Source organism: Puma concolor, chromosome A3 (genome assembly GCF_028749965.1).
Source record: "Puma concolor isolate L17-30 chromosome A3, mPumCon1.1.hap2, whole genome shotgun sequence".
Classification (NCBI taxonomy): domain Eukaryota; kingdom Metazoa; phylum Chordata; class Mammalia; order Carnivora; family Felidae; genus Puma; species Puma concolor.
The window spans coordinates 120,264,930-120,292,721 of NC_141669.1; the positions used below are offsets into that span (position 1 = coordinate 120,264,930).

The 27,792-nt window shown below is 48.4% G+C and overlaps 1 protein-coding gene and 1 long non-coding RNA gene across 3 annotated transcripts; both read left to right on the top strand.

The window, feature by feature from the left end:
- The first annotated feature begins 112 nt into the window (after positions 1 to 112).
- Positions 113 to 27,792, top strand: ACTR5 (actin related protein 5). 2 transcript variants are annotated; one of them, XR_015249459.1, is made up of 9 exons: positions 113 to 542; positions 1,743 to 1,972; positions 4,086 to 4,255; positions 10,518 to 10,735; positions 11,534 to 11,716; positions 20,375 to 20,491; positions 21,455 to 21,575; positions 22,576 to 22,708; positions 27,175 to 27,311. XR_015249459.1 is itself a non-coding variant. In XM_086702185.1 (9 exons), exons 1-9 carry the CDS (start codon positions 144 to 146, stop codon positions 27,430 to 27,432), a joined length of 1,848 nt encoding a protein of 615 aa, XP_086558311.1. In that variant the 5' UTR covers positions 115 to 143; the 3' UTR covers positions 27,433 to 27,792. The 2 variants fall into 2 exon arrangements, 1 of the variants encoding a protein (XP_086558311.1); XM_086702185.1 differs by having other exon boundaries at positions 115 to 542; positions 21,436 to 21,575; positions 27,175 to 27,792.
- On the top strand, positions 11,723 to 16,208 carry LOC147582727 (uncharacterized). The gene is made up of 2 exons (XR_015249460.1): positions 11,723 to 14,994; positions 15,553 to 16,208. It is a non-coding gene; the product is annotated as an uncharacterized LOC147582727 (long non-coding RNA).

Below are 27,792 nucleotides of genomic sequence, written 5' to 3' on the forward strand. Positions count from 1 at the left end.
TGAGGGGAGGAAGCTTGGGAGCAATCGTCACGCACGGGGCGGAGTCTCGTGTCGTCTGGGCGGGCATTGCGGTGAGGGGCGGGGCTTCGCGTCGTTTGGGCGGGCGTTGCGGCAAGGGGCGGGCACAGCGCGCGCGCTCCAAGATGGCCGCGGCCAGTGCGGCCGGACCGGTAGGGAATGTGTTCCCGTTCCGCGATGCCCGCGCCGCGCCAGACCCAGTGCTGGAGGCCGGCCCGGAGGCACACGGGCCACTGCCAGTGCCACTGGTGCTGGACAACGGGTCGTTCCAGGCCCGCGCCGGCTGGGCATGCCCCGGGCCGGACCCGGGCCCCGAGCCGCGCCTGCAGTTCCGCGCTGTGTGCGCCCGCGGGCGTGGCGGGGCTCGGGGCGGAGCGGGCCCGCAGGTGGGCAACGCGCTTGGCAGCCTGGAGCCGCTGCGCTGGATGCTGCGCTCGCCCTTCGACCGCAACGTACCGGTCAACCTGGAGCTGCAGGAGCTGCTGCTTGACTACAGCTTCCAGCACCTGGGTGTCTCCTCACAGGTGAAGCGAGGGGGAGGTGGGTTGGGTTGGGCTGGAGGGGAGGGGTGAGGTCTTGTGCCCGCGCATTTCGCTGAGAGGTCGTAGTCACTAGGGTAACTCTAGCTCTCATTGTCATTTAGCCATTCCTTTCGTCTGTCGAGCAAATCTTAAGCGCCCAACGTGTTTAAGCCCTGTGCTGGGCTCTTGGGAAATAGCAGCGGACTAAACAACGGTCCTGTTCTCTTGCAGCATACCTTCGGGCATAGGTGCTCATTCGTTGATAAGTTCATTCATTGAGCACCTACCTACTCTGTGTCAGGCACTTTTCCAGGCGTTTGGAATACATCCATGAATGTAACACAAAATTACTTACGCTATGGAGCTAGAATGGAAAGGCATTCTAGTATGAAAAGGCAGCCAATAAACAATAGAATTAAGTAGTAGATTCTGTGGCATGGTAGGAGGGGGGGGGCGGTTCACGTCTTTTCGGATGGTCAGGGTAGGACTCAGGGAGAAGGGGATGTTCAAGCAAGGATTGAAGGAGGTGATTGAGGGAGCAAGCCATGGGAATATCTGAGGGAATAGTATTCCAAACAGAGGGAACAGCCAGTGAAAAGGCCCTGAGGGAGAAGTGTGCCCTAATCCTAAGTGAGAGCAGCCAGAGTGAGAGGAGAGTAGTTAAAGTGGAGAGGAAGTCACAAGTGATGAGGGGCAAATCACACACCTTATAGGCTTTTACTCGGAGTGTAACGAGGAGCCATTGCAGGGTGTTGAGCGGAGGAGGGACATGACTTATGCTCCGGAAGGCCCGCCGTAGCTGCTGTATGAGGAATGGACCGGCATGGGTCATAGGGAAGAATCGGGAGACCAGTTAGGAGACCATTGCAGTCACCCAAGTGAGTGATGATGGTGACTAAGGTGAAGGTCAGGGGAGGGGGATGTGGCAAGAAGCAGTTTGATTCTGGAGGTATTTTGAAGATCGAGCCAATATGATTTGCTGACAGTCTGGTTGGGGCTTGACTTAATAACTTTCGATTGACCGTGCTTTCATATTCTCCAAAAACAACCTCCAGTAGAGATGAGCGTTTTACAGTTGCTTCTGGCCAGGTGTTTGAAGACCGAAAGCAAATTCAGTCTTTCCAGTAGGCCTTTGGTTTCTTTTATTCTTTAGGGAGAGTATTCTTTTATTAGTGGTCTGTTCTCTCTTTTCTTTCAAAGTAGGGCTGTGTCGATCATCCCATAGTTTTGACGGAAGCTGTGTGCAACCCGCTGTATTCGCGACAAATGATGTCCGAGCTTCTTTTCGAGTGCTATGGGATTCCTAAGGTTGCCTATGGAATAGACAGCCTCTTCAGCTTCTACCACAATAGGCCAAAGAACTTGATCTCCAGCGGGCTCATCATTTCATCTGGTTACCAGTGTACCCATATTTTACCCATCTTAGATGGGAGGTGAGTAGCACTTAGGGCACCGGAGAAGCATTCAAGAAACATTTGTTGGGTGCCCACCTTAAAGGTGGGGTGGAAAGAACAAGTATTGGACTGGGAACTAGCCTCTGGCCTTGGCTCTGACATGCTTCACTATGTGACTTCAGGTAAGTCACTTCACCTTCCATCCTTTGTGACCTGGAGGGAGTTGTTGTAGATGGTCTTCGAAGTCCAACTCCATAATTGTAGAATTTTACTATTTTGATTATGGCAAGATAATCACCTGCAAGTAGCAGGTGCCCATAAAAAAACGTTTTGAAGAAATTATTTGAATGATTTAAATGGCCTTTCTGTTCTGGAGTCACTTTTTTATTGAGGGGTTATTTTTTTTTGGGGGGGAGGTTCTGGGTTTTCAGGTCAGTCACGACCCCGGGGTTGTAGGACCAAGCTCCACATCAGGTTTCACACTGAGTGTGGGGCCTGCTTAAGATTCTTTCTCTCTCTCTCCCCCCCGCACCTCTCCTCCACTCATGTTCTCTAAAATTTAAAAAAAAAGAGAAAAAGGTTATTTTTTAATTTAAAGCTCTTTAATCACAGTTGGTTAGTACTTTTCAGGTACAGTGCCTGGCATGTAATATAGATACTTATTAAATATTTCCAAGTTGGATAAAAGGTGAGGGTAGTTTCTCTCATTAAAAAAAAAAAAAATATATATATATATATGTATTTATTTATTTATTTTGAGCTGGAGAGAGGGGCAGAGAGAGAGGGAGAGACAAATGCAAAGCAGACTCCATGCTATCAGTGCAGAGCCTGATGTGGGGCTCGAACCCATGAACTGTGAGATCATGACCTAAGCCGAAGTCAGACCTTAACCGACTAAACCACCCAGGTGCCCCAGTTTCTGTCATTTTTAGACCAGTTTTCATTTTATAGTTGGGCTTTCATTGTTGGAGAAGAGACTAGGCCAGCATCGTGCTCTCGGGAGAAGGTTTCTTATTGCATACAGAGGGGAAGTAGGGAGGAGAGCCCTGGCTTTGGAGTTAAATGCCTGGGTTTGTGGCCCTGCTGAGGATGAGGTTATTTACCCTCTCCACTTAGCCTCTTCTTAACACGTAAAATTGGGAAAAACTAATTTTTCAGGGTTACTCTGAGGATGAAGTGAGATAAATGTAGGTGATGGCACTTTGGGAACTGTAAAAGAGTCTGAGTATTTAAGTCAAAATAAATGTTGAATTTATTGAGACCTATAGTGGTAATTTCTCTTGAAGTTTCTACAGACATTTATGAAGATAGAAGTATTTATTTTACACGTTACCAAACACTCCTTATATTTGGAGTTTTTTTTATTTTCTGTAAACAGAATGTACAGAAAAGTATTGAGAGAAAAGTGTTTTACCTGAAAGTTAAGACACGATCACATTGGAGCCTGTCCTGTTCTATGCTGGCATCTGCTGGTGAAGCGTGATATAACAAAGGCTTTGCAATTGCGGCAAGATCCTAGTGTCCTGCTACCCTTTCTCACATTAAGAAAGAGGCTATTCTGATTTCTCTTCCCCTTCACAAGATGTGGAAGGGACCTGGTCCTTTCAGGAGGTTACAGTAAGCCAGTATGTGCGTGGTTACTTAATGTGTATGCATCAGCAGAAGTGGAGTGTCCAGGGAGGGTTCTCAAACTCTAGCCTATGTTAGACTTACCTGGAGAGCTTGTTAAATAAAATGCATACTCCCAGCCCTGCCCCAAAGCAAATGAGTCCCGGGAATCGGCACGTTTAACATTTCCCCCAGCTAATTCTACCAGGACCGCAGTTTGAGAAATGCATGACGAGCCACATAAGGGTCTGACTTCAGAGTACATATTCTTCCTGTTGAACCTTGTTTCCCTGTGACACCCTTGCCAGAAGTTAGATGCCACGTGTCTGGGTGTGGACTAGGAATTCCTGCACTGAGTCAGAGGCTGAATTGAGGGAACTTCAGAGTCCCTTCATCTCTAAAGTTGTCTGTTCCCCCGGCTGCTCTGTCTCTTCCTTGTTCATCTGCATTGTCACCCTCCCCCTGAGCCCCCCACGAAGTGTTCCCTGTCCTTTCTCCCATGTTGCCACAAATTTCAGTACTCTTTTCCATTCCTTGCTTATAGGTTAGATGCTAAAAACTGCAAACGCATCAATCTGGGGGGAAGCCAAGCAGCTGGCTACCTCCAGCGTCTCCTGCAGCTGAAATACCCTGGGCATCTGGCAGCCATCACTCTGAGCCGCATGGAGGAGATCCTGCACGAGCACAGCTACGTTGCTGAAGATTATGTGGCAGGTAATGGAGACGGCCTCTGTTTGTGGCATTTGTTTATTTATAATTTTTTCAAAGAGTTTTTAATTTTTTTTTTTTAACGTTTATTTTTGAGACAGAGAGAGACAGAGCATGAACAGGGGAGGGTCAGAGAGAGAGGGAGACACAGAATCTGAAACAGGCTCCAGGCTCTGAGCAGTCAGCACAGAGCCCGACGCGGGGCTCGAACTCATGAACCGCAAGATCGTGACCTGAGCCGAAGTCGGACGCTTAACTGACTGAGCCACCCAGGCGCCCCTCAAAGAGTTTTTAAAAACTGTTGATTATTTTTGAGAGTGTGTGAGCAAGCATGAGTTGGGGAGGGGCAAAGAGAGAGGGGGAGAGAATCCCAAGCAGGCTCCATGCTGTTGGTGCAGAGCCAGGTGCAGGGCTCGGACCTTGTGAACCGCGAGATCATGACCTGGTGAAATCAAGAGTCAGATGCTTAACCCACCGAGCCACCCAGGCGTCCCTGCTTGAGGCTTTTAGATATTGTCTGTGTTCAGGGTGTTCCTTAAATCGTTTCCAGGATGACTCTCTTGCTCACTTTTTACTCTCATTAGCATCCCCGTTTCCTTTTGGTATTTACTTAAACTATTCAATAAACTGCTAACTTACATCTGTAGGTTTTTTTTTTTTTTTTTTCAAAATGGTTTTGGCTATGTTAGTTCCTTTGCCTTCCCATAGCAACATTAGGATTACGGGGGTGCCTGGGTGGCTCAGTCAGTTGAGTGTCTGACTCTTGATCCCAGAGTCGTGAGTTTCAAGCCCCAAGTTGGGCTCCCGTGGAGCCTACTTAAAAAAAAAAAAAGTTAGGATTAGCTTCTTCATGTCTACAAAAATGTTCTTTTGGGATTTTGATTGAAAGTATATGAAATCTCTAGATCAGGTGGGATATGAAACAACAGCATTTTTAATATAAACCTAAACATAATATTAAGTCGAGATGTAACATTAAATGTAGATTGGGGAGAAGTGACATTTTGTACGATGCTGGATCTTCTACTCCGTGAACATAGTAGGTCTTTCCATTGACCTTGGCCTTCATTGATTTCTTTCATCAGCATTTTGTAGTTTTTGACATACAGATCCTATACATGTTCAGTTAGATCTGTGTCTCAGTTTTTGCTTTTTTATTTCACTTTCCAGTGGCTCATTGTTCGTGTATAGAAGTGCAGTTAATTTTTATGTGTTGACCTTGTTAAATTTATTTATTTTTAGTTTTTTGTAGATTCCTTGGGAATTTGCACATAGACATGTCACCTGTGAATAGGAACAGTTTTGTCTCTTCCTTTGCAATCTGTTTGCCTTTCTTTCTCTTTTTCTTATTTGACTGGCTGGACTTCCAGTACAGTGTTGAATAGGAGTGGTGATAGTGGGCATCCTTTTCTTGTTCCCAGTTCCTATTTTTGGCATGGTGGGGGGACATAGTCTTTCACTATTAAGTATATGATGTTGGCTTGAAGTGTTTTACAGATGTCCTTTATCAAGCTGAGGAAATTGCCTTCTGTTCCTAGTTTTAGTGAGCATTTTTATCATGAGTGAATTTTGAATGTTTTCTTTTTCTGCACCAGTTGATATGATCCTATGGTGTTTCTGCTCTGGACTATTCATATGGGAGATTATAATGATTGCTTTTTGGATATTGAACTAGCATTGATTTGGGGGTGGTAGATGCCACTTGTTCATGTATATTTGTCTGTTTATACGTTGCTGGATTTGATTTGGTAATATTTTGTGGGGTTTTATGTCTATATTCATGAGGGATGTTGATCTGTAGTTTTCTTTTTTCTTGCTTTTTTTTTTTTTTAATGTTTATTTTTGAGAGACAGAGTGCGAGTCGGGGAGGGGGAGAGGGAGAGGGAGACACAGATTCAGAAGCAGGCTCCAGGCCCTGAGCTGTCAGCCCAGAGCCCGATGCGGGGCTTGAACTCACAAACTGTGAGATCATGACCTGAGCTGAAGTTGGATGCTTAACTGACTGAGCCACCCAGGTGCCCCTAAAAAAATTTTTTTTTAATGTTTATTCTTGAGAGAGAGAGAGAGAGCACGCTCAAGTGGGGGAGGGGCAGAGAGAGAGGGAGACACAGAATCCCAAACAGGCTCCAGGCTCTGAGCTGTCAGCACAGAGCCCGATGAGGGGCTCGAACTCAGGAACCATGAGATCATGACATGAGCTAAAGTCAGATGTTTAACAGACTAAGCCACACAGGTGCCCCCAAGATCATTCTTCTTGTAATGTAAGCATTTAATGCTGCAAAATTTCCCTTTCAGCATTGCTTTGTCTACATTCTACAGATTTTGTTATATTTTCATTTTCACTGAGTTCAGGTATTTTCTTTCTTTTTTTTAATTTGAGAGAGAAAGGACAACTAGGGGAGAGGGGCAGAAGGAGAGAGAGAGAGAGGGAGAGAGACAGAGAGAGAGAGAGAGAGAGAGAGAGAATCTTCAGCAGGCTCCACGCTCAGTACTCGGCCCAGTGCACGGCTCGATCCCATGATGCTGGGATCTTGACCTGAGCCACAGTGAAGAGTCAGATGCTCAACTGACTGAGCCACCCAGGCACCCAGAGTTCAGATATTTTCTTATTCCCCTCAAGACTTCTTTTTATGAACCATAGATTATTTGGAAATGTATTGTTTTATTGGGAGTACATCAAAATAAGAAGCTTCTGCACAGAGAAGAAAACAATCAACAAAACTAAAAAGCCACCCACTGAATGGGAGAAGATATTTGCAAATGACATATCTGAAAAAGGGTTAGTATCCAAATTATATAAAGAACTGATACAAGGCAACACCCAAAGCACAAATAATCCAATTTAAAAATGGGCAGAATTTTCTTAAGTATTTAATGAAGATGAATTTTTTTTTAAAGTTTATTTATTTTGAGAGAAAGAGAGTGCAAGTTGGGAGAGAGGCGGAGAGAGAGGGAGAGAGAATCCCAAGCAGGCTCCACACTGTCAGCATGGAGCCCAACGCAGGGCTCAATCCCACAAACATAAGATCATAACCTGAGCTGAGATCAAGAGTCGGACGCTGAACCAACCGAGCCACCCACACTCCACGGAAGTTGAATGTGTTCTATAATGTTAATTCAAATGAATATAACTTAAAATAATTGTTTCTCAGGGTTCCTGGGTGGCTCATTTGGTTAAATGTCTGACTCTTGATCTCGGCTCAGGTTATGATTTCCTGGTCGTGGGATCCAGTCACATGTGGAGTGGCTCAGCATGGAGCCTACTTAAGATTCTCTCTCTCCTTCTCCCTCTGCCCCTTCCCCCATTCACATGACTCTCTAAAATAAAAAAAAATAAAATAGTTGCTTTTCATGTTTAAGTCTATTTTACAAAGTGAGTAATGTCTTACGTTATCCACACAGGATTCTTTAGAAGCAATTTCAGTTTGTTCATTTCTGTTAAAATGAAAAGATTTATATAATTTTTGTTTGATTTTATATATTTGAATGAGAAGGGTGATTTGTGTAAGGTTTTTAAAATGAAGAAGAGGGCAGAAGACATGAATAGACCTTTCTCCACAAGAAGACATCCAGAGGGCCAACTGACACGTGAAAAGATGCTCAACATCACTCATCCTCGGGGAAATGCAAATCAAAACCACAGAGAGATATCACCTCGTACCTGTCAGAATGGCCAAAATCAACAACACGAGAACAAGTGTTGGTGAGGATGTGGAGAGAAAGGAAGCCTCTTACACTGTTGGTGGGAATGCAAACTGGTGCAGCCACTGTGGAAAACAGTATGGAGGTTCCTCAGAAAGCTAAAAATAGAACTACCCTATGATCCAGCAGTTACACTACTAGGTATTTACCCCAAAAATAGAAAAACACTAATTCAAAGGGATACATACACCCCTGTGTTTATAGCAGCATTATTTAACAATAGCCAAATTTATGGAAGCAGCCCAAATATCCACTGATAGATGAATGGATAAAGATGTGGCATACATAGAAACTTTTAGCCATAAAAGTGAATGAAATCTTGTCATTTGCAACGACATGGTTGGAGCTAGAGAGTAGAATGCTGAGTGAAATAAGTCAATCAGGGAAAGACAAATATTGTGTGATTTTAGTCATATGTGGAAATTAAGAAAGCAAATGAGCAAAGGGAAAAAAGAGAGGAGGGCAAACTGAGACACAGACTCTTAACTATAGAGAACAAATTGATTGTTTCCAGAGGGGAGGGGGTGGGGGATGGGTGAAATAGGTGATGGTATGAAGGCGTGCACTTGGGCTGAGCACCGGGTGATGTATGGATGTGCTGAATCACTATATCGGACGCCTGAAACCAGTGTGACACTGTATATTAACTCTGGTAGAATTAGAATAAAAACAATCTTCAGATTTTAGGGGTTAAGTCCAATTTGATATTTTACAAAATAGTTGATGTGGAAAGCAGAAAGTAAAAAAAAAACAAAAAACAAATGTGTTGTTATATATCCAAGTATTTGGAGATATTCCTGTTATATTTTTGCGATTTATTTCTGGCTTAGTTTCATTATGGTCGAATATCAGGGAAGCTCGTGAAGGTTTGTTTCATGGCCCAGGCACGGTCTCTTTGGGGAATGTCCCATTCATGCTTGGAAAGAACATGGACTCTGCCGTTGGGCGGAGTGTTCTGTGATGTCGCTTGGGCACGCTAGTTCGTGGTGCTGCTCGGCTCTTCGGTGTCCCTGTTCCTTTTCCATCCACTAGCTCTGTTGAGTATTAAGAGTTTCGAAGTCTCAAGGGATGATTTGTAGATTTTTTATTTCTGCTTTCATTTCTGTCAGCTTATGCTTTCAAGTATCTAAAGCACTTTGGTTAGGTACATATTTAGGTTTCTTACGTCATCTTGACAAATTTACCTTTTATCATTATACAGTATCTTTTTTTATGCCTTGCAATTTTCTTGGCTTTGAAGTCTACTCGGACATTAATATAGCCACTCCAACTTTCTTTTGATGCGTGCTTGCATGGAATGGTCTTCCCATCGTTTAGTCTACTTATACCATTATACCCAAAGTGAGTTCAGTAGCTGTCTTTTTAAAATCTGTTATGTCAGTCTCTATCTTTTAATTAGTATGTTAAGACCTTTCTTTTTTTTTTTAATTTTTTGGGAGAGCCTGTGTGCTCACCCACACTTGGGGGAGGGACTTAGAAGGGGGGAGGGAATCCCAAGCAGGCTCCACACTGAGTGTGGACGCAGAACTTGATCTCATGACCTGAGATGGGGGCCCGAGCCCAAGTCAAGAGTCAGACACTTTTACTAAGCCACCCAGGCACCCCAAGATCATTTAAAATTAATTCTATGTTGAATTTAGTTGTATCATTTTTTTACTTGTTTTCTGGTGTTCCTTCTCTTTGTTGTTCCTGTTTCTTTCTCCTGCCCTCTTTTGGGTTAGAGTATTTAAAACTTTTTTTGGTAATGGCATTTTAATTTATCCGTTGTGTTTTTACTGTATCGTTCTGTGTAGTTTTTTAATGGTTGCCCTGGGATTACAGTAGGCAGACTTTTCACGGTGTTCTTAGAATCTGTGTTTTGCGACTTCAGGTGGAATGTGGAAATGTTAGCACCCCAGAGGCCCCTTTAGCCTTCCTCTTTTATGTTGGGTTGTCCTATGTATCACATCTACACACAAGGGAAACCCAGCGGACCTGTGATGGTTTTTTACTTGGAATTATCAAACATACTTTAAAGAACTCAGGAGGAGGTTAGCCTATCATGTTGAACCAGATTTTTGTCCTTTCTATTGCTCTTCCTTCATTCCCAATGTTCTGAATTTCCTTCTGGTGTCATTTCTGTCTGGCGAACTTTATTCGACAGTTCTTTTTTTTTTTTTTAATGTGTATTTATTTTTGAGACAGACACAGAGTGTGAGTGCGGGAGGGGGAGTGTCAGAGAGAGAGGGAGACACAGGATCCCAACCAGGCTCCAGGCTCTGAGCTGTCAGCACAGAGCCCGACGTGGGGCTCGAACTCACCAACTGCAAGATCGTGACCTGAGCCAAAGTCAGCCACTTAACCGACTGAGCCACCCAGGCTCCCCCTTTACTCGACAGTTCTTTGAGAAGGATCGGTGGGCCTTATGTTCAGGTGTTACAGCTGCATTTTGTTGACCGGGTGGATTCAGAAATTGGGTGGATTGTGCCTTCTCCATCTTCCCCGGATCCAGAACCCTGGTATCGCCTTTCTGATTTCTCTGCTAATACTGTTTCCATTTCATAACTTCAAAATGATTTCTCCGAAGAACTGCAGAAATGGCGGTGCCCTGATTATTACGAGAACAACGTCCACAAGATGCAGCTCCCGTTTTCCAACAAGCTCCTGGGCAGCACTCTGAGCTCCGAGGAGAAGCAGGAACGGCGGCAGCAGCAGCTGCGGCGCCTGCAGGAGCTCAATGCCCGCCGGCGGGAGGAGAAGCTACAGTTGGACCAGGAGCGGCTGGACAGACTGCTCTGCGTGCAGGTGCTGGCGGGTCCCGCGAGGGGCTCCAGTGTAGGCTCAGCATGGGGGGCCTGTACCCGGTACACAGCAGCAGGTGTCTCTGGACTTGGCCTCACTCATTTACTTTGGCCTTATAATCTCCTTTGTTTCATAACTTCTTTTTAAAGTTTATTTATTTTTTGGAGAGAGAGAGAGCGCGCGTGAATGTGCAGGCGAGTTGGGGAGGGACAGAGAGAAAGGGAGACTGAGAATCCCAGGCGGGCTCCACGCTGTCAGCACGGGGCCCAATGCGGGGCTTGAACTCATGAACCCGCAACCTCATGACCTGAAACCAGGAGTCGGATGCTTAACTGACTGGGCCAAGCAGGCATCCTGTTTTACAACTTTTTGATTGAAACGTAGCACACATACTACAAAGTGCACAAGTCTTAAGCGTGTGTATATAGCTCGATGGATTTTCACAACGTGGAACACACCATGTGTCTGCCACCCAGAGCACCTCCAGCATGTCCCCTCTTAGCCAGTTACCTTCCCACCCCACTCAAAAGGTAACATTTCTGACCTCTGTCACCATAGATTAGTTTTTCCGAATCAGGTGGTGCTGAGGCCCTGACGCGATGCAGCCTAGAGACAGCTGGGGAGGAGGGTGGGGTGTGGAGCGCCGGTGGGAGGTGAGATTTTGTGGAGGCGCAGGCTCCGAGCGTTCTGGGAGCCCCCTCCTGCTGTAGTTTCTCTCTGTTCGGCTTCTAAGCTACTTCTCTGTCCTTCCTGTTAGCGCACTGACATCTTTGAAGTGAATTGTGACCGCTCTGGTTTCAGGAACTTCTAGAGGATGGCCAGATGGATCAGTTTCACAAGGCTCTGATAGAGCTGAACATGGACTCCCCAGAAGAGCTGCAGTCCTACATACAGAAGCTCAGCTCGGCCGTGGAGCAGGCTAAGCAGAAAATCCTTCAAGCAGAAGTCACCCTCGAGGTGGATGTGGTGGACAGCAAGCCAGAGGTACCAAGGGCCTTGGGAGCAGGGTCCCGTAGGGTCATTTAGAGAGGACAGCCCTTTCTGGGGATGGGAGGAGTGTCTTGAGGAGGCTGGCATAAAGAGGTGTGACCAGACTTGGGAAAGCGATGTGGGTGGGGAGTGCCGTCTGTGGGGACACGCGTGCCGACTGAAGTTCTGACCTGAGAGATTTCACCCTGTGGACCTCTGGCCCCCTGGGCGGGAGAACTCTGCATGTAGGGTAGGAAGAGCCTTCGCAGACCGGTCGTGTGGTGCCCTCTTGAACCTGAACCTTCTCCTCCGATGGTTATTTGCAGTCCCTTCCACTTTTTTCTGATGTTTACTTAAGTATATTGTGGTTGATACTTACTTCCTTTTTGTCTTGACGCCCCCTACTGTTGGAGATCGTGCTTCATAATAGTTGATGGATTTTTTACAGCAACTGGTAGACGTGCTCAATAAGGTATCTGTGGGTTGGTTTAAGATCAGCCTTTTATTACTAAAACTGAATAAACCATTTGATCTCTGTCTTACCCTTTTTGTGTCCCTGCCAGTGGACTCTTAGCGTTGAGGTGGCCTAAGGCCGGGTGGCAGGGCTGAGATGGGGCCCTGGGTGCTGCACAGTAGCACCGAAATCAGTAGCTGGTTGCCTGTCTTTAGAACTGGAGGAGAGTAGGGGCGCCTGGGTGGCTCAGTTGGTTAAGCGTCCAACTTTGGCTCAGGTCATGATCTCGCGGTTTGTGAGTTCGAGTCCCACATCGAGCTCTGTGCTGCCAGCTCACAGCCTGGAGCCTGCTTCAGATTCTATGTTTCCCTCTCTCTCTGCCCCTCTCCCACTCACACTCTGTCTCTCTCTCCTTCAAAAATAAACGTTAAAAAAAATTTTTTTAAAGAAAAAAAAAAACTGGAGGAGAGTGTTAATAAGTGTGTGCATTGTTCCTGAATCTGTCAGCTCTAGAGTTCTGAAACAAAGGACTTGTTCATTGCCTTGTGGCACTTCTGGACCAGGATTAACCAGGCTAGCTTGGTGGGTTTTGTTTTAGTTTTAATATTTATTTATTTTTGAGAGAGAAAGAGAAAGGGAGAGAGAGAGAACAAGCAGGGGAGGGGCAGAGAGAGAGGGAGACATAGAATCCAAAGCAGGCTCCAGGCTCCAAGGGTCAGCACAGAGGCCAACACGGGGCCTGAACTCATGAACTGTGAGATCATGACCTGAGCCGAAGTCAGGCTTAACTGACTGAGCCACTTGGGCGCCCTGGCGGTTTTTGTTTTTAAATCAACTTTCTTTAAATTCTAAAACCTATACTCGTAGAAATGGAAAAATCCAGTTTGGTGCAGGGTGGTGTGGTACTTGCCAGTGACTTGGGAGCTGTCTTTGGCTCAGCGGGGAGCCTGTTCTTGAGATTCCAGCTCTCAGCTGGAGGCTCACTCACATACTTGCTGCGCTCAGCCTCCAGCTCCAGCTCTCCCACAGCTGAGACTCCCGGAGGCCAGCAGCTGGCCAGGGCATGTGTATCAGATAGAGCAGACCCCACGTCAACCTTCCTAGACATGGTTCCCTGGATGGCTGAGGTCCTACTCTGGCGTGGCGTCCCAGGTCAGCCTCACAGCACCCAATGGGGCCTTCCTAGTTCCCCTCTCTGAGAGTTTTCCGGTTGTGCTTCAGATCTCAGCTATTTACTGGGATCCAGACCCGTGTTGCCTTTGTTGTTTATTCACCCGTATTCAGTTTTTGTCATGCCTGACAGGACATCAGCATCTTTATACCACAGATGTGTTGCTGAGCCACTGGCAGGTGGGCAAGGGATTTCAAATTTAAAATGAAAAGCCTGGGTGGTTCAGTCCGTTAAGCATCTGACTTCAGCTCAGGTCATGATCTCACGGTTTGTGAGTTTGTGAGTTTGAGCCCCATGTTGGGCTCTGTGCTAACAGCTGGGAGCCTGGAGCCTGCTTTGGATTCTGTGTCTCTCTTTCTGTCCGCCCCTCCCCTGCTCGTGCTGTCTGTCAAAAATAAAAAACACACATTAAAAAAAAAAAATTATAAGATGAAAAGCCCAAATGACTGTAAAATGTGATTCCTGAGCAGTTGGAGACCTAGTTTTTCCTTCTGTTTGTTGATTTTTCTGCATTTGTTACATGCTGTGATTCAGCCCCTCTTTCATGCATTTAGCAGGTATTAATTAAGTCCCTACTTTGTTCTGTGCTCTGGGGATATGTATTCTCGTTCTCTCTGGGCTTGGGGAGATTTTGAGATGTTGGACTTTAGTTTCTCTGTATACAACAAATTTGATGAGTTGATCTGTACCCAAAGCTATGAGGGTCAGTCAGCATTTATTGAAGGTGATTGTTAGTGATTAGGGTCGATTACGTAACTTTCGTGGGATATATGTCCCATGTGACCGCATCACTGGCTGGCTGGTTCTCAAAAAGTATTTGTAGTGTTTTCCAACCATGTAATTCTTTTAGAATGGAGAGAATGGATTTATGTGGAATCAGAGCTCATACTGAAATGCCATCCAAGCAGTAATGCTGTATTGGATTAATTCAGCAAAATTTTTAACTTACAGTGTTTTCTAAAATCCATTTGTCCCCACAGACCAGTCCATTCCAGCCCTTGCTGTTCTGCAGATATTCTGATGAGGGTGTTGTAAAGGAGTAGGCTTTGTCAGCATTCCTAATGAAGTATTTGAAGTAGAGGATGTTGGCTTTCCGTCAGGAGGGGGAGCACAGTTCTAGAGCACATCGCTTGTTGGAGAGCACAATGAGCTTAATATAGAAGGTTCTCTTGCCTGATTAGCCAAGATGAGAGCTGGCCCCTGCTTGTTCCTATGCCACGCAATCAAGACTGTTCCAGGGAACATGCTGCATCTTCTGTGATGTGCTTTGGCAAACTGTCGTTCAGTTCAGTTCCAAAAGAATGCCTATTTGTGTTCCTGAAGGCCACACAATACGTGTGGAGACCCTGGCAAACCCTAGAGGGAGAGAAGCCAGCCACAGTGGAGAAATCTGTTCTCTGTTGGAGGCCCGTCGTCCGCTCTGAAATTACTAGCTTTGTTTCTCCGTGAATCGTATGAATTTGGATAAGTAAAATATCTTCGTATCGTTTTATTTTTTTAATTATTTATCTTTGAGAGAGCACAAGCGAGGGAGGGGCAGACAGAGGATCTGAAGCGGGCTCTGTGCTCCCAGCTGACAGCAGCGAGCCTGATGTGGGGCTCAAACCCACGGAACGTGAGATCATGGCCTGAGCTGAAGTCGGATGCTCAACCAGCTGAGCCACCCAGGTGCCCCTCTTTTTATCATTTTTAGTGAAGCTTAGAAGTTATCTTTAAGGTAGCATGCTTTTGAATGTAGCTAGGTGAAGGTGGATGATGATATCTTTGCTGTAGCTGGAGAAGCCTTTTGAAACTCGAACATTTTATAATCCTCTGTTCCAGGAAAATTTGAGGGTATCTCCCAGGGGCTGACCGCTCAGTGGTAGGCATGGTATGCCAGGGACTAGTGATGCAGATGCACGGTTCTTGCATTCTTTGGTACCTAAAAAAATAGGGCTATTGAATCACACTTAGTTGACTGTAATAAAGCTTATCTGGTGTGCTGGCAGATGGTGTGGGAATTTAGGTGAAGTTTTTTTTGTTTTGTTTTGTTTTTTAAATATTTATTTATTTATTTTGAGAGAGAGAGAGAGAGACAGAGAGAGAGACAGAGAGAATGAATGAATATCCCAGGCAGGCAGCGTGCTGTCAGCACAGAGCCCAGTGTGGAGCTTGATCTCATGAACGGTGAGATCATGACCTGAGCCGAAATCAAGAGTCCGACACTTAACCAACTGAGCTACCCAGGTGCCCCTGATGAAGTTTTAAGAAAGTCTTGGGATATTTGAGCTGGGGCCTGGAAGATGATATGATTTCAGTAGGTAGCAGATGAGGAGGGAAGGACATTATAGACGGAGACAGTTCGACGCCAGGAAGCACGCGTGCAAGGGAGCCCAGTAGGTTTGGTGTACGGTGTGGGTGATGAAGCAGGGAAGTGGGGGTGGGGGGGCAGCCTACAGAGGTCCTTATCAGTCAGCCTGGGTATTATCCTTCCGACAGAGCCTTCGGAGGATGTCTGGCAAGGAACTAATACAAGGAGACTTGATGTTAGGAAGATAACTGCTGGCAGTTAGGATGATGGGTTTGGAGAGAGGTGAGGCTGGAGGCGGGAAGCAGGGTAGAAATGTGTGTGGTAATCCAGGAGAAAGCTCATGGGGGGTGGGAGAGTAGCCATGGGTATGGTGGGTGCAGGAGACACTTCAAGGGTAGCGTCCGGGTGCCTGGGGGGCTCAGTCGGTTAAGCGTCCGATTCTTGATTTCGGCTCAGGTCATGATCTCATGGGTTCATGAGATCGAGCCCCACGTCAGGCTCTGTGCTGCCAGCATGGAGCCTGCTTGAGATTCTCTCTCCCTCTTTTTCTGCCCCTCCCCGCTCACGCACGCACGTGTGTACTCTCTCTCTCTCTCAAATAAATAAACATAAAAAGGTAGCATCCAGGGATCTTGGTGCCATGTAGGGGCAGTGGTGACAGGAGTGGCAGTTGCTGATAATAGAACGTGTGACGTGTGCCAGACCATGAGCACTTCTGCAGGTGTGGTCTTGATGAGTCTTTGCGGTTGGGTAAGTACTATCGTATTTCCACTTGACAGATGAGGCAGCTGGGGCGCAGGGGTGAAGGAGTCTGCCCGAGGCTGCTTAGCCGGAGGTAGTGCCACCCATCTTCAGACCCAAGCAGTCCGGTTGCAGGTTCACTCTGGTCACACAGAGGCCATCCTGAAAGGCGGTGGGTGGAGGCAGCCTTGGGGTTGAGCACCTTGTCTTTAAAGTCTCAGTGGGACTTCAGGTGGAACTTGCCGGGATCCAGCCACGGAAGGACCTGGAATCGCATGGGGAGTGAGAGAAGAAGGATGCCCGGGTCCACTGATTAGGGGCCCTGGGGTGGAGGAAAAGCTGGGGGAAGAGACTGAGGAAGAGCAGTTAGAAGAGAGCAGCAGCAGCAGCGGGGGTGGGGGTGGGGGGGGGGACGGGAGACATGTCAGGCGGCGGGTGGTAGGCTCCACCTGGGAGGGCACAGGAGCGTGAAAGGGCCGGGGAAGAGGTGAAGGGGTGGGATGGAGGTAGGTGGGCAGTGGGCTTTCTGCAGTGCAGGAGGCCATCTGCCGAGGACCGCGAGTGGTGGCCAGAGGGGCCGAGGAGAAGTGCTGGGAGAGGCTGAAGACCCTGCCCCGGGGGACGCACAGGGAAGCTCAAGAGGACAACAGGCCCGCCCGTGGCGGCCTGCGGCTTTCTCACTTCTGCCCACCAGGAGCGCGTTTCCCTCACCTACCGTCGTGTGGAAAACCACTCCACACTTAGCAGCGTGAAATGATGACCATTGTGTCGTGCTTCCAAGTTTGACGGGTCAGGGGTCCAGAGAGAGCGTAGCAGGGATCTCTGCTCCGTGACGCCCACCTGGGGCCTCCGCTGCGAAGGCTTGGATAGCTGGGAACTGGGACCCCAGAGGGTTTTTCACGTCACTGGCACCTGGGCTAGGGATGTGCTGTGTCAGCGGGAGGGTGGACCTGAGCACCTACACGTGGCCTGAACGTGTGCCTTGGGCTTTTCAGCATGGCAGCTGGCTTCCAGGAGGGAGCTCCCCAAGGGAGAGCAGCCAGAGCACGAATGCTTCAAGAGGTCAAGGGGAAGGAGGCTGTGTGGCCTTTTATGACATCGCATTGGAATGCACGTGACACTGCTTCCACCATACCGTGTTGGTTGGAGCCTCACGGGTCCCTAATAAGATTCAAGGGGAGGAAATAGAACCCACCTCTTCATGGGGAGTGTCGAAGTCCCATTAAGGAAGAGCATGTGGGATGGAAAATACTGTGAGCGTCTTCGAGAAGTACGGTCTACCGCGGAGCAGAAGTGGAAAGAGCACCGGGTGGTGACCTTTAGGCTTCGAGAGTGGCCGCTGGAGCAGCAGAGCAGATAGAGTAGGGGTGGGGGTGGCAGTTGGGATCGGGCTCCAGGTGGGTGGAGGGAGGTGTGCGTGCACAGGGGAGCTCGTCACTGGGAGGTCAGAGAGGTCAGAGGAGTGGAGGTTGGGATGGAGTAGAGGACGACGGAGGTGTGGGGAGTAGAGCGGGAGGTAGGTGAGAGCTCCCTGGAGCTCATTCACTCGTTATTTGGGGGCCGGGGTCCATAGGTTTTGCCTGTAGTTATTTTATTTTATTTATTTATTTATTTTTTTAATTTTTTTTTTCAACGTTTATTTATTTTTGGGACAGAGAGAGACAGAGCATGAACGGGGGAGGGGCAGAGAGAGAGGGAGACACAGAATCGGAAACAGGCTCCAGGCTCTGAGCCATCAGCCCAGAGCCCGACGCGGGGCTCGAACTCACGGACCGCGAGATCGTGACCTGGCTGAAGTCGGACGCTCAACCGACTGCGCCACCCAGGCGCCCCGCCTGTAGTTATTTTAAATACACAGGTGCCATCTGTGTGTCTCCAGCCTGGTATAACAGTTATTTAAGGGGCCAAAGTGAGTGCCTGGCTAAAAGAGAAGGATGAACTAACTGTTCTCGGCCCACCGCCGCCCTAGGGTCGTGCCCTGCTTACAGAGGAGGACGAGGCCTCAGACTGCGCCGCTGTGACCTTAAGTAAATCTTTGCCATTCAGAGCGGGATCCATGTGATCTCAAAGCCTCATCTCTTTTCTGCAACAGGCCACTGCTCCTGGTGGCTCATCATCCACAAGCCACCCAGTGAGAGGGAATTTTCACGATCTGTATCTGACCCTCTGTTGGGACCCCTGAGCTTAGTGCCGAGCCGGAACAGGCACAGGTGCTTCCGGGGTTGGGGCTCCTTTCTGGAAGATGAGAGTCTTGCAGATTCGAGACCGCAGACCTGCGGGGGGAGCGTTCCTTCACACACGCTCTGCAGCCCCCGCTGGGGCAGAGAAGCCTGTCTGTCATTCACTCCGCTGGCCTTGCTGCTGCATGTAAAATCTTGGGTTCTCATTCATTCACCATGACCACAGGTAGATGTTTTCCGTACTCCTCGAGCCCGGCTGTCCTGTCACACTCAGATTCATGATGTATGGAATTTCAGCTGGAGGCAGAGCGAGGACTTTGGAGTGAGCCATCTGTCTTAGGCCAAGATTCCCCCACTTCCTAGTGTCACGTGATCCTGGGCAAGTGTTTTCACCTGCTGAGCCCGTTTCCCCACCCGGAAAGGGTAGTAGTAGTCGTCTCTGCAGGGGGATCGTGCAAGGAGCAGGTTCCCTGCTCCCGGATTGGATGCAGTATTCGGATGGCTCTTGCCTCCTTCACTGAGGGTGAGGTGCTTAGATTCTTGCCTCCCAGCCCACCCTCTTTCCTCCTTAAATCACCTGTTTCCAAACCAGTCCCTCTCTTCCTGTTCTCTAATCTCAAGGGAAGAAGTGTCCTCATCCTTTCCAAGGTTTACCCTCCCCTTAAATATGGTAGAATCATCTATATTGAATAGAACTTAGGATTCATTGTACCTCGTTCTAGAAGCTATATATGCACGTGACTGTTCTGGTATGTGTTTGCTGGATGAGTGTTGAAGAGTGTTGTTTAAGAGTGAATTTGGATGCTAGTGTACGTTTGAGTATATGTGGCCGTGTTCTAGAGAAGTATGTGTACGTGTTGTGAGTTACGTCGCTAGTTTACATACGTTGCAGACTCCAAGGGTAAGGACAGGCTCACAGGACACTTACTCAACGCAGGGACCTCCCCTCAGGCATGCCAGGCGGGCAGTATTGAGTCAGCTTGCACCCTCCCAAGACACCTTGTGAGACAGTCCTTTCTATAGCAGCTGTCACTGTTAGAACCCTTTTTCGAGGAAGGCGACACAGCATTTTTTCCTGTAACTTCTCCCCCTTGAGTCCAGAGGTAAAACTCCTCTGCCTTTCACATGGCAGAACCACAGATGGCTAGAGATGTCATCTAGAACCGCACTACCGCTGTCCAGATTCCTTGTCCAGGTCCAAGTTACAGTGGGCCCTGAACCTTCTATTGGGAGCGGTGCCAGCGTGCGTAGGCTCCACCCAGGTTCCCTGTGGCTGAAGAGGAAAGCCTTTTGTGTGGGACGCCACAGTTCCGAAGCTGTCACCTCGGGGGCTCTTAGTCATGTCTCCAGCCCAGTGGACTGGCTGTTAAGGGACTGGCTGTTAAGCCCATTAGTGTTGGCAGTCGTATTTATTAAGCAGATAAGAGATTTATTTAATTTTGCTGGTGTCTGAGCCACTTTGTGGGACGCCAGCTCTTGCACCCTGGCCCCCCGAACTGTGCGTGTGGTGCGTGCCTGCCCTCCCCTGGGTCCCGTTTGAGCAGCCCCACCGCAGGGCTTCAGAGAGAAGGTGGGGTCGGGGGGCTGTTGAGGTTTGTGTGAGGTAGGGGACAGGAGCAAAGCCTGTTCCTGGCTTTTTAGGGTTTTAATCCTTGTGTTCACTTGTCTTCCTCTTTTTTTTTTTTTTTTTTTTTTAACAGTCTAGAAAATTTTCATCGTTTTTATATCAACTTTTAGGACATGGAGCGAAACACCAATTCTTGTCCGTGACGGTGAACTGGTAGAGTGAAGGCCTGAAGTTACAGGTGCTGTTTCGTCCTGTTTGTTCTGTCCTTAGACCCCTGACCTGGAGCAGCTCGAGCCGACTCTGGAAGACGTGGAAAGCATCAATGATTTTGAACCCTTGTTTTCGGAAGAAACCCCTGAGGTGGAGAAGCCAGTCGCCACTGTCCAGGTTGGGCTCCGATAACCTGCACCATGTTTCTGCTTTGAAACTGTTGACATAAATGACCAGTCTGGTCTAGTCTGCTTGTTTAGGAATGTTTAAAAAAAAAAAAAATTCCTGTTGTATTTTCTAGGAAGGCGGGAGGTGGGGGTACTAATGCTTACAACTTCTGCAGTCAAAACTTTTCCTGCTGGTTAATGGGGTTCCCGCACTAAGATCTGTGAACCTGTGGGAAACAGTCTGCTTGGCAGAAACATTTAGGCAAGTAATTGAGAAGTTTAGACTTAAAGACTAGCTTTAGTGGTTTCATTTATTTTATTTTTGTTTTAAAGTCTATTTATTTTGAGAGAGAGAGAGAGAGAGCGAGCATGAGTAGGGGAGGGGCAGAGAGAGGGGCGGAGAGAGAGAGAGAGAGAGAGAAAGAAAGAAAGAATCCCCAGCAGGCCCCGCGCTGTTAGCACACAGCCTGACACAGGGCTCGAACTCATGAACCTCGAGATCATGACCTGAGCCGAAACCAAGGGTCAGACGCTTAACCACTTAACGACTGAGTCATCCAGGTGCCCTATGGTTTCACATACATTTAAGCCAGCGTCATTGTGCTTAATCCTCATTTGGGCCTACGTTTCTGTCATTGCAATGGCAACCAGACAGACTGACCCGAGTCTGGGGCTCACCTGGGAGAAAACTTCCCGCTGCTGCTCTTCTTGAGGTCTCTTTTCTTGCAACGCAGGGACCATTTCATGATGCAAAGTTGTAGGTATTTGTGATTCAGAAGTGGAAGAAAGGTAGAAAATGGAATTAGTGTATCAGGAGAGCTGGGGAGAGGTTGTTCTGGCACGAACAAAGGACAGAAGCTATGTTGGAATAAGAAGTGCGGTTTGAGGGAACTGGCAACTGGAATGTTTGTCACTGTGGCCTAAAAATATCTTCTAAACCTTGGGTTTTTAAAGCCCGTGTTTAACTTGGCAGCCTATCATCAGCTGTTTGTTGGGACAGAAAGAATTCGGGCTCCAGAAATTATCTTCCAGCCGTCTCTCATCGGGGAAGAGCAGGCGGGGGTCGCAGAGACCCTTCAGTACATCCTGGACAGGTGAGGCTGGTCCTTCTTTGCCTTAGATTTACCGGAACCGTTTCCTTGGATTTTGCACTGAATGATAGATGAGATGGGTCGGGCATTTGAAAATGTGCCTCATGTCCTCCTTTTCATTGACTTGCTGTGCTCAGATGGTATTCTTTCTCTCTCCCCAGCCCTGGCACAGAGGAAGGACTCTGTAATTCTTTTCTGAACATGTAAAATGCTCAGTTGATTTGAGGAGCTTTAAGAAATTCTTTTATGTTTCAGCAACAATAACATATGTGCGTTGGTTTTCGTATAAACCTTGACGTTATTGAAGATGAGCGATTTTTAAGTGCCCTAAATATGTGCAGAGCCTATAAAAGTTTTTTCCTCCTTGCAGACATTGTATTTAAGAGTTTGCAGTTCTGTAAAATGCTCCTCCCTATCCCATTTCTACAGGCATTTTCCTGCAGTGCGAGTTTTCATAGTTCAAGCTGGACAAGCCGAGAGCATGATTTGTAGTACTCTGGCCACCCTTGGTTGAAAGAGGGTGAAAACTGTCACCTGGCAAGGAAGGAAACTATGGCAGCCACTTTGTTGGAGTGGCTTTAAGCTTTGTCGTAATAAGAAAGTGCTCGAACATGTATAAGATGAAGCTATTATATTTTTTATTTTTTTTTAAATAAGCACATAGGTAGAAAGATGGGCTTTTTGGGGTGATGGAACTGTTCTGTATCTTGTGATAGTTACTAGGATGTATAGATTTATCAGACCTCGTCGAAACGTTTGTAAATCAGTCCTCCATAAAGTCACTTTTTAAAAAACGTGTCAAGGCACAAAACTTCTAATCCTGCTAAGGAAATGAATTCTATAAAGTCGTAAGTGAAAAATGCCGGGTGTTTTTTTGTTTCTTTAAACACTTTCTGTGCGGATGTTTTCTTTTTTGTGCCAAGGGTTTATATTTCTACGTCTGCATTCTCCCCTGAGCTTCAAGTTGGTAGGAGTATACCGGAAGGAACTGTCTCTCTCCTAGGTACTCCAAGGACGTTCAGGACATGCTGGTTCAGAATGTTTTCCTCACCGGTGGGAACATGATGTACCCTGGGATGAAAGGTAGAATCGAGAAGGAGCTGTTGGAGATGAGGCCCTTTCAGTCTTCTTTTAAGGTACTGGTTGTTTATGTAACCGGCTGTTTCGTAAATAGCATTAGTGTTTTCTGATAGCAGAAGTAATAAACAGTAGTTTAGAGGAGAAAAATTACTTTCTAATTCCATCATCCACAAATATCCACTGTTAACATTTTTGTGGCTTTCCTTCTGGTCTTTGATATACGTTGAATTGTTAAAGCAGAATGGGAATCATGTTTTTAATATTTCTCTCTCTTTTTTTTTTAACTGAAAAAAGACATACAATCTAATAAAATTCAGAGAATACAGTCAGTACCCACTAAGAATAGTCATTCTCTTCACCCATCCCTTATTCTACAGGCAAAGCTTCTCTTTCACAGATTCTCTATACTTGAGGGTAACCTGTCTTGTAACCTACGTTTCTTTAACCCACCATGAGCGTTTCCTGATGTCATTCTTCCAAAGTACTATTTTTTTAAATTTTTATTCTATGGTGTGGATGTCCCATAACATATCTAGTGAATCTCTGATCGTTGAGAAACATGGTCTGAGCCCCCATGGAGGACCAGGCACCTTGCAGATGCCGACATGTCCTAGACACGGCCCTTAGCTGCAAGGAACTTGCTACCAGAGGGACAGAAGCTGACTAAATAGGCCATGATAGCCCAGAACATGATGGACGTTCAGGCATGGGCACCTGTCAGTCTTGGAGGTCAGGAAAGGCTCCATGGAAGTGAGTTCTTCCTAGGATGAGGAGGTGTTCTCCATATAGACACTGGAGAGGGGTGGGATGGAGGGAGCATTGCAGACCGCGATCAGCATGAGCAAAGGCTCAGGGGCCCGAGGCCGGCTGAGGGCGTAAGCTGCAGCTGAGTGTGGCTGGAGCATTGGGCTGCTAAAGAGGAGTGGAGAGGGGTGTGGTGGAGAGCCATGCAGAGCCCACGCGTCCTGCTGAGAGGTGGCCTTGGTCCCCTGTGCTGCATGATGTATTACACAGTCACGGCGTGGGTTTTGGGCTTTGGTCCCTACTCCATCATCTCCATTACTGAATTTTGCCACGCCTTTGTTTTCTCCCTGGTACAAAGAGGTAATCCTACCTCCTGTTAGCAGGATTCAGTGTGCTGGTGCAGGTCAAGTGCTCAGCATAGGGCCTGCACAAAACGAACACTTAGACCTTAACTGTTGTAGGGGGCAGCGGGGTAGGGGAGGGCTCCCTGGGATCATTCCAGGTTCCATGATTGGCTAGGGCTCACAGGAATCCACATATAATCATACTCCTGGCTATGACTGGAAAGGAAACAAAGCAAAATCAGTAAGGAGAAAAGATGCACGGGAGGGAAGTGCAGGGGAACGAACGCAGGTGCAAGCTCCCAGAGTCCTCACCCGGTGAAGTCGCACAGGGCACATTGAATTCTCCCCAGCAACGGGCTGTGACAACTTACGTGGAATGTCACCAACCAGTGAAGTTCGTGAGAGACTCAGTGTCCAAGGTTTTCACCGGGGGCTGATCGTGTAGGCACCCCCGCGGGGCACGTACCCAAATTTCCAGACTCACAGAAGGAAGCAGGTGTTCAGCATAAAGCTCATTCAGACATCGGGAGCACTGAGCTGCTTTCACGAGTCTCCTGAAATCCAGGTCCCCAGGTGCCAGCCAGGGGCGGCCTCGTAAGCAGTCAGGCCTGTGGGTCAACTTTCCTGCATAGCTGTTGTTACTGTTAGGCCACATGGGACCGAGAAGGAGTCTAAGCATGGGAATTGTTTCCTTCGGTTTGAATTTAGGAACATACTTTTGACTGATGTGGAAAATGGGAGAATCAGGAGAAATATCGGAAGCAGGGGAACAGTTAGGCAGCAACTCCTGGGCTTTACGGTGGAGTCCTCACTCCTCACCACAGTCTGCAGTGTCTCCTGTGATCTGACCTTGAATCACTCTCCCTGCCACCCTCTACTTTGTTCCCCAGTAAGCCATGTTTTCTTGCCTCAGGGCATTTGCACTTGCTCAGTCCCTTTGCCTGGAACACTCTTTCCATCTCAGTCCAGTGTCCCACGGCTGGCTTACATGTCACTTCCTCCAGAAGCCTTCCCTGTCCTTAACTGTACTCCTTACTAGGCCCACCTGCATTAGGGAAGAACAGTCTGTCCTGTGAACTGTCGTGTGCCGGGCCTTGGCTCGGTGTCATTGGTAGCTGTGCAGGAAACATGCAGCAGGCATCAGGAGAGAGCAGGGGGACGTTGATGTGGCAGAGGTGAGGGGGGTGAGCTGAGTAACAGGCCAGATTTGGGGAGAGAAGGGTGGGACCCAAGACAACCCCCAGGTTCTGAGTTGGGTAGCTGATGGGATACAGATGACCTCCGCTGGACTGGGGAATGGGAGAGGGAGAGCAGGCCAGAGGGTGGATAAGGAGTTCCACTCCTGCGGCAGGTAGAGTGGAGTTTCCGGGGGAATGTCCAGGAAGCAGTGACTCCTAGCCAGTTGCTGAGTGCTCGAGAGAGCGGCGGGAGGGTGGACGCAGAGCCCCTAGCGTAACCGTGTCTTTAGAGGGCGCTGTTGGGAGGCTGGGTGATGTCCATGGTTAGGCCTTACATGACACCAGCATTTAAGGGCCTCGGAAGGGTGGGGGTGCCCAGACCGTGGGGGTAATGGCGCAGAGGGTGGGTGTGGGTGTGCGCCAGTGGCCGTGACTTGTGATGACAGAACTGAGCACACGTCGTATTACTGGATTTTTAAGCTCTATATCTTGATCTTCGTGAAAGCCTTTCCCGTGAATTACTCTGTGAACATTCGTTGTAGGAATGCCGCCAGGACTCCCTTCCAGCTGTCCGTCAGCTGGTTCGGTCTCCTGTGGCACAACCCCATCTTCCGTCTCTTCCTCCTGTCCTGCTCCTTTGCAGCTGCTGATGTAACAAGTGTGCGTCATGTCAGAACTACCCCTGATCTTCAAAATTTAGGTTATGTATTCAGCAGTGGCTCAGACATGAACCATTTAAGACCCTAAATGTGTACTTTTGCATACTTTAAGTTTCTTTTGGTTCTTTCTCCTCCCTCCTCGTCCCTCCCCGTCCCTCCTCCTCCCTCCTCCTCCCTCTTCCTCCCTCTTCCTCCCTCTTCCCCCCTCTTCCCCCCTCTTCCCCCCTCTTCCCTTCTTTTCCCTTCTCTTCCCTTCTCTTCCTTCCTCCTCCCTTCTTTCTCTCACCTTCCTCCCTCTTTCCTCCCTCCTCCTTTCTTCTTTTGAGAGAGAAAGAGTGTGTAAAAGGAGGGGAGGGGGAGAGTGAGGGAATCTTAATTAGGCTCCGTGTCCATCGCCAGGCCCGACCTCACGACCCTGAGATTATGACCTGAGCTGAAATCAGGAGTCGGATGCTTAACTGACAGAGCCATCCGGGCGCCCCAGTTTTTTCTTATTTAACAGCAAAACATTTTAAATCCAACTGTAGTAGTGTTGTAAAAGTCACATGAACTTTTAAACGTGTATGATTTTAACTAAAAAAAGAGAATGTCGATGGCTTATTTTGTGACCTGTATTTTTTTTTAACTTCTTAAATTACTGTTTTGCTGTGTCAGTAGGTACACGTTCGAAGCCTCTTTTGTATGGCTGTATCGTATTCCATTGTTATATTCGTGTATCTGACTGCTTTTTCACTGGTAATAACAAAAGCCACCGGTTGTCACTCACTACTCAGCCGGTGCCAGGAGTGTCCCCCTGCTAGCGCTTGTCTCTCAGTGAGTTTCTGGCCAGAGCGCAGGGTCCTTGTTACCCGCGTTTATTCGCGGTCTCTTATCGCAAGTCCCTCCCACGGCAGCCCCGTCCATCAGCCTCCTGACTTTGGTGTTTATGTGCTTCATCCGCCTCCATCTGTGCCCGCCGATCGCACGCCGTGTCGCCTGCCTGTTACTTCAGAAAGTTCTGAACCCACCATCCTAACCCCGGGCTCCTGGGTTGGGGGAGGGAGGGGGGAAGGAGGCGGGAAGTCAGGTAGAGACTCCGGGAAGCAGGAAGCCCGATTCAAGCTACAGAGGCTGTTCCCCACTCTGGTCGGGTCAGCCTCATCGAGGGGCCCCCACGGGGCCGCTGACCTCAGCCTCGCTGTGACACTAGGCCGCGGACAGAGCACTGGCCGCGTCCTGGAGAACGCGCCAGGTGCTGCTCTTCGGTCTCCAATCCGAGGCTTGTCTGCCGCCGAGGCTAGAGCCGCCTCGCATCAGCCTCCGCTGCCCTCCGCTTGTGGACAGCGCGGGAGCAGGGGCGGGGCAGCTGGGCCCTCTCTGACCCAGCGCGGGCCTGGCGTTTGTAAAATAGTTGCCGACCGTGGATTGAGGTCGAGTCTGGTGTGCCCTGCGCTCCTGTGTGCTCTCTCGGAACGTCCGCGGCGTCTCGGCTCGGCCGTGTTTGGAGGGTGGGGGCCGTCCCGCGCGTGTGTTTCCGGGGATGCCACGGAGGGGGCTGCAGCCGCGCCTGTGCACCCTCACTCCTCAAGCCCTCTGCTGAGCGCTGTTTGTGTTTCAGGTTCAGCTTGCCTCCAACCCGGTGCTGGACGCTTGGTACGGCGCTCGGGACTGGGCCTTGGATCACCTGGAAGATGACGAGGTCTGGATCACCAGGAAGGAGTATGAAGAGAAGGGAGGAGAGTACCTCAAGGAGCACTGCGCGTCCAACATCTATGTCCCCATCCGCCTGCCCAAGCAGGCCTCACGCTTCTCAGACGCCCAGGCCCCCGGCAAAGGCTCGGGGGCCAGTGGAGGCGGCGCTGGCGAACAGGCTTAGCAGGGGCCCTCTGGGACCCGGGGCCGTGTCGGCCAGCATGATGGACGGTGGCTGTGCCAGCTGTTGTCCACTCTGAGCCCTCTGGTAGTGCTGGGGTGCAAGCACCGGGGAGAGCAGTGAAGGGACACTGGGAGTTACTCTTGGAACTGCATTCACTTGGGGCTCCTGCAACGAAGAGACTTTATGTGACCTTCTGGTGTCTTCGCTGAACCACGGATGAGCTGTGGCATCGGCTTTCCGCAGCAGTAAATGAAGACCGGGTGGAGGACAGGGATGTACAAATGTAAAAATTGTATTTCTTCATTTCAAAAACATCTTTTTTTAAGAAAATCCCTAAAAAAAAAAATCCTTTAAAATTCA

What these genes read in the sequence shown, in the direction of transcription:
- ACTR5 (XM_086702185.1), top strand. Translation starts at nt 144, where the DNA reads ATGGCCGCGGCCAGTGCGGCCGGACCGGTAGGGAATGTGTTCCCGTTC. An exon ending in CTTCAGTACATCCTGGACAG is followed by an intron (nt 21,576 to 22,575) that starts GTGAGGCTGGTC and finishes TCTCTCTCCTAG; the next exon opens with GTACTCCAAGGACGTTCAGG. An exon ending in CCTTTCAGTCTTCTTTTAAG is followed by an intron (nt 22,709 to 27,174) that starts GTACTGGTTGTT and finishes TTTGTGTTTCAG; the next exon opens with GTTCAGCTTGCCTCCAACCC.